The following is a 5,334-nucleotide window of genomic DNA, read 5'->3' as shown; positions in this document are numbered from 1 at the left end:
TATATATATATACAAGTATGTATGTATGTATGTATGTATGTATGTATGTATGTATGTATGTATGTATGTATGTATAGGTAAATACAGGGTTTGTTTCAGTTTCTGTCTACCAAATCAGCTCACAAGGCTTTGGTCGTCCCGGGTCTATAGTAGAAGACACTGAACCCGAAACCATGTGGTTGGGAAGCAAACTTCTTACCATACACCCACGCCTGCGCCTTCATGCATGCATACATACACATACATACACACAAATACGTACATACATATACATACAAAATACATGCATGCATGCATACATACATACATACATACATACATACATACATACATACATACATACATACATACAAGCATGCATATACACATACATTACATTACATACACATACACAGAGCGTATATTGACAGATGGTAGCGAGAAAATTAAAACCACTTACGGATGGTGGATACCGCCATCAAGAATTTCCGATAATTCAGTCAAATGAAGTCGTTCAAAAGCATCTGAAGAATACGGAAGCACATGTACTTTTAGTAACGTAAGGCGTATGTGGACGTGTATTTGTGTGTCTGTATGTATAGTAGTAGTAGTAGTAGTAGTAGTAGTAGTAGTAGTAGTAGTAGTAGTAGTAGTAGTAGTAGTAGTAGTCCCAGAAACTCGTCGATCGGGCAAACCGATGCTGATATGCGCTTAAATTGTGGCCATGGAGAGATAGCACGTATATCAGAATGTCCAGTGATGATATAGGAGAGAACATTGGAATTAGACGGAGAAAGACAAAGGATGGAACATTCTAGTCTAAAGCCGTTATTCCAGTATAGCCTAGCCTATGAGGATAAAACAAACTACAGAACTACATAACATTCCGTCATTCTCGTCTCATACGAACATTATCCACCGTCTTCTTTAAATCAGATTTGGCTGCTATTTTCGTTGCCTCTTGCATCCTTTCAATAGTTTTGAAGGCACCTAGGTATGGCTAAGTTATTGGTCGATGTTATTTCTAGCAGGTCACATGACGCTGTCGTTACACTTTTGCTCAATTCTTCATTAAAATGTATTTTTATGTTTCAACATTGAATGTCTAATTATAATAGATTTCTACATATCATTTTCTTACAAGCATTGCATGCATGTATGTAAGTATGTATGTGTGTATGAATGTATGTATTTATGTATGTATGTATGTATGTATGTATGTATGAAACAACCGGTTTCTAACTTAAATCCAAGGTTCCTTCATTGGAATTCAACATCAACAGGATATTTTTGTTTGTATGTATGTATGTATGTATGTATGTGCAGATTTGTATGTTTTATGTATGTATTCTCATGCATATAGTCGTATATCTAGACATGCTCATATATATTTAAATGATAAACTTCTGCAAAGTTTTACAGATTTTTGCAGTTCCAGTGATGGATTGGATCTGTAGTCTTCGAATTAGCTTTCTCCTTTCTGGTTTTGAGAAGCTTAATTTCTCAAGATTGGTATTTAGGCAGAGTGTTACATATCCCAGGGCCCTAATAATTACAGGTATAAACCTGAACTTGTAATCTGAACAGTTCAATAGTGCAGCGTATTTTCTTTTTCGCTGATATTTTTAGCTTTATAACATCCACTAGGCAGCTGATTTCCACAAATGTACACAGTTTCCACCGAGGTCGACTTTGTCTTTCATCCTTCCGGAATCAATAAAATGAGTACCAGTTGAAAACTGGGGTTGATGTAATCGACTTACCCCACACCACCCACCGAACTTATTGGCCTTCAGCCAAGATTCGAAACTAATATTTAGTAATATAATTCATTGTAACTATATCGTTTACATGTTCACATTTTGTCTGTGTTGGCTCATGTGTATGCCTTTGGGTGGACGGACAGCTGCGTACTAGACATTTGCGTCCCGGACTACTGCGTACCAGACAATTGCGTCCCTGGACATTTGCGTCCCTAGACAAACGCATCCCTGAACAAATAAATGCGTAACTGGTAATTTATTATTATTAAAAAAATGTTTTACACGTTTACTTTTTTTTAATACACTTATTTTTTCAGGAGTATACTTTCCAACAGTTGCTCGCTATAGCTCGTTAATCAAATTGGCAGTCACCACAATTGTACATCAACACAAAAGGTATATTCATTTTTAAAGCAAAAGAAATTCAAGCAAGCAGTTTAAGCTAAATTGAGCAATGCGAACTGTAAACGTCTAATACATTCTGGATTTTATAACCCATGGATAGGTTTAGAAAATCTAGTACTGGTGGAAAGATATTTGTTGAGGAAACTTACAGCTACCACTATCATAAGAAAAACGCCAATAAAACAGAAACATACTGGAGATGTGTAGAGTGATCTTGCAAAGCAAGAGTACATACAGTGAATGACTCAATCACGACACGATGTAATGACCATAACCATGGATCCTCAGTTACTAAAGTTAGAGCACAAGAAGTTATATCTGAGTTAAAAATTACTTCAATTTTTGTATGCGAAACAGCAAGAAGTCTTATTGGAGCTACAATTCCTAATGGAGATCAGTTTTCAACTACCCACATACCCTCATTATCATCAATAGGAAAAAACGTACGTCGATGGAGACAAAAAGCACTCAACGCACCACCAATTCCACAGCAATGGAATAATTTTGAGATACCGGAGTCCCACTGTTATCTTGCAAGTGGAGAGAAGTTCCTTGCATTTGATTCTGGCACCGATGACGAGAATAGAATATCAAATTTGCGACGGAAGATGACTTAGAAGATTTGATAAATTTTCCCAACTGGGCCGCAGATGGTACCTTAAAATCAGTCCATCAATATATTATGAGCTATATTGTATCCATATCCAGGATGATACGTTTAGCATTCCCAGAGTTTTTGCCCTTCTTCCAGGTAAGACAAAGGAAACATATGTTCGTCTATTCACATATTTGTTGCAACTCAAACCGCAACTTAATCCAAAATCTTTGTTGACAGACTTTGAAATAGGAACTCAGAAAGGTTTTGTAGAAAAGTTTCCAGAAGTAACAATAAGTTCATGTCTCTTTCATTTATCTGCGTCTATTTTTAAGAAAACCTGTGGCCTAGGGTTAAGACAACGGTATAGAGAAGATGAAGTATTCGATTTGAAAATTAGATGTTTTTCCGTATTATCATTTCTTCCTTTAGTTGACGTTGTCGACGGTTTTACTGACTTGTCCGATAACTGTGATGCCTCCAGAATTTACTGCCTATTTTGAAATGACATACATTGGTCAAGAGAGGGATAAGGATGGCCCGAGAGGGATAAGGATGGAACCTATTCTTTCTATCGAATACTGGAATGTTCGAGAAAGGGTTATAAATCAGTTGCCTAGATCTAATAACATCTTAGAGGGATTACACAACGCTTTATCGTGTCAACACCCCTCTATTTGGAAATTGATTGAAGCACTGAAAAAGGAGGTGACGCCTTAAAGAAAAAAGGGAACTTTCAAAGAGAAATTCTAGTACGGTCAAAAAATAAAACTGCAACTAAGAGAACCATGGTATTATTAGATAAGTATACTCCTGAAAACAAGATAAATTTCTTGAAAAGAATAGCTCACAACATTCACACCTTTTGATTTATTTGTGAAACTACAATACTTTTTAAATCTTGAAATATTTTTTATATTGTTAATCTGCTTTCGTTTTTTAAACAAAAATAAACTTGTAAATTTTAAACTCTTTTATTTCTTTTCTTCCTTCATTTAAACATTTATTATTACCTACTCTCTTGTTTAGAGTTATTAAATGTGTTGTTTATTTACAATTAGTTTTGATAATCAACTGTTCCAAATAAACGAAAATATACATGAAAAAATGATAAATAAAATTTCAAAATAATATAAGAACACAACTGTCCAGGGACGCATTTGTCTAGGGACGCATTTCGTCTAGGGACGCAAATGTCCAGGGACGCAAATGTCCAGGGACGCAAATGTCCAGGGACGCAAATGTCCAGGGACGCAAATGTCCAGGGACGCAATTGCCTGGTACGCAGCTGTACGGTACGCAAATGTTCAGTACGCAACTGTCCTAGAGCAATGCCTGTGCATATGTTTCAGAGTGCTTACCTTCGAGGAATCCGATACGTTTGGCCGCTTTAAGATGAAGTTCACCCAAGTTGTGAATTGGTTTTGGCTATGAATGGAAGAAAAGATAGCAAGATTATAAATACTATCAGAAAAAACCGTCTGGAGAGCAATTTTTAGCAGTTCATTATAATATGGACATTCATTATATTGCGTGCGTGCGTGCGTGTGTGCGTGTGGGGGCTTAGTAGTAACTCCGAATCATCCTGTGAAATTTTTTAGCCTTCGAAATCACTGTCAACTATTTCTTTGTAAAAGTAAATTTTATACTTAAATGTGTAGGCTGATCCTTCTGCTAACGTTTAACTGTATTTATTCTTTAATCTCACCGCACATTAAAAAAAAAACACATTTACAACTTTGCTTTTTCTTCCAGTTGAGGATGTTGGCCCTGTGCAAACCCATTTTTACCTCTGAGAAGAGGTGGTTCATATTAATCTGGCCTCTATCTTTCGACCTGCTCAACTTGGGAGGTTCAAATATGAGCTTGCACTCTGCTGGCTCAACTCTCAGAGGTCATTGAAGTGCACACGGTATCACATCGCAATGAGAACTTTACCTTTCGTTATTGCCTAACCGTAAATATATGCAACATTATATTTGTTTAAATGAGCAGTATCGGATTATAAGTCTAGCGTGCAGTAAATATGGAACTCTGATACAAATGGTAAAGTGTCGTAGAAAAGCACATCATAAACTATATGTATGTATGTATGTTTCTTTTTGTTTGTTTGTTTGTTTGTATGTATTCTTTTATTCTTTTATTCTTTTACTTGTTTCAGTCATTTGACTGCGGCCATGTCGGAGCACCGCCTTGAAGGGTTTAGTCGAACAAATCAACATCAGGACTTATTCTTTGTAAGCCTAGTATTTATTCTATATTCTCTTTTGCTGAACCGCTAAGTTACGGGACATAAACACATCAACATCGGTTCTCAAGCGATGGTGGCGTATCAAACACAGACACAAAGACACACACACACATAAATACATATATAAACATATACGGCGGGCTTCTTTCACTCTCCGTCCATCAAATCCACTCACTAGGCTTTGGTCGGCCCGAAGCTATAGCAGAAGACACTTGCCCAAAGTGCCACGCAGTGGGACTGAACCCGGAACCATGTGATTGGAAAGCAAGCTTTTTACCACACAGCCACGCCTGCACTTGAGTGCGCATCTTTATAAAGATAAATACTAAAAAGTTTCTCTT

General features: G+C 36.7%; 1 protein-coding gene across 1 annotated transcript in view; it reads right to left on the bottom strand.

Moving 5' to 3' along the window:
• The window catches only part of LOC106882557 (A disintegrin and metalloproteinase with thrombospondin motifs 12), a 46,169-nt gene that overhangs the window by 37,451 nt on the left and 3,384 nt on the right, over window positions 1–5,334 (bottom strand). The window contains exons 2-3 of the mRNA XM_014933311.1: window positions 4,104–4,170; window positions 440–503 (exon numbers count right to left, since the gene is read on the bottom strand). Of these exons, the coding sequence (XP_014788797.1) occupies window positions 440–503; window positions 4,104–4,170 (131 nt within the window). The remainder of the gene's footprint in view (window positions 1–439; window positions 504–4,103; window positions 4,171–5,334) is intronic.

Source organism: Octopus bimaculoides, chromosome 3 (assembly GCF_001194135.2).
Source record: "Octopus bimaculoides isolate UCB-OBI-ISO-001 chromosome 3, ASM119413v2, whole genome shotgun sequence".
Classification (NCBI taxonomy): Eukaryota; Metazoa; Mollusca; class Cephalopoda; order Octopoda; family Octopodidae; genus Octopus; species Octopus bimaculoides.
Note: the sequence above shows the minus strand (reverse complement) of the source record. Positions and strands in the feature narration are given on the sequence as shown.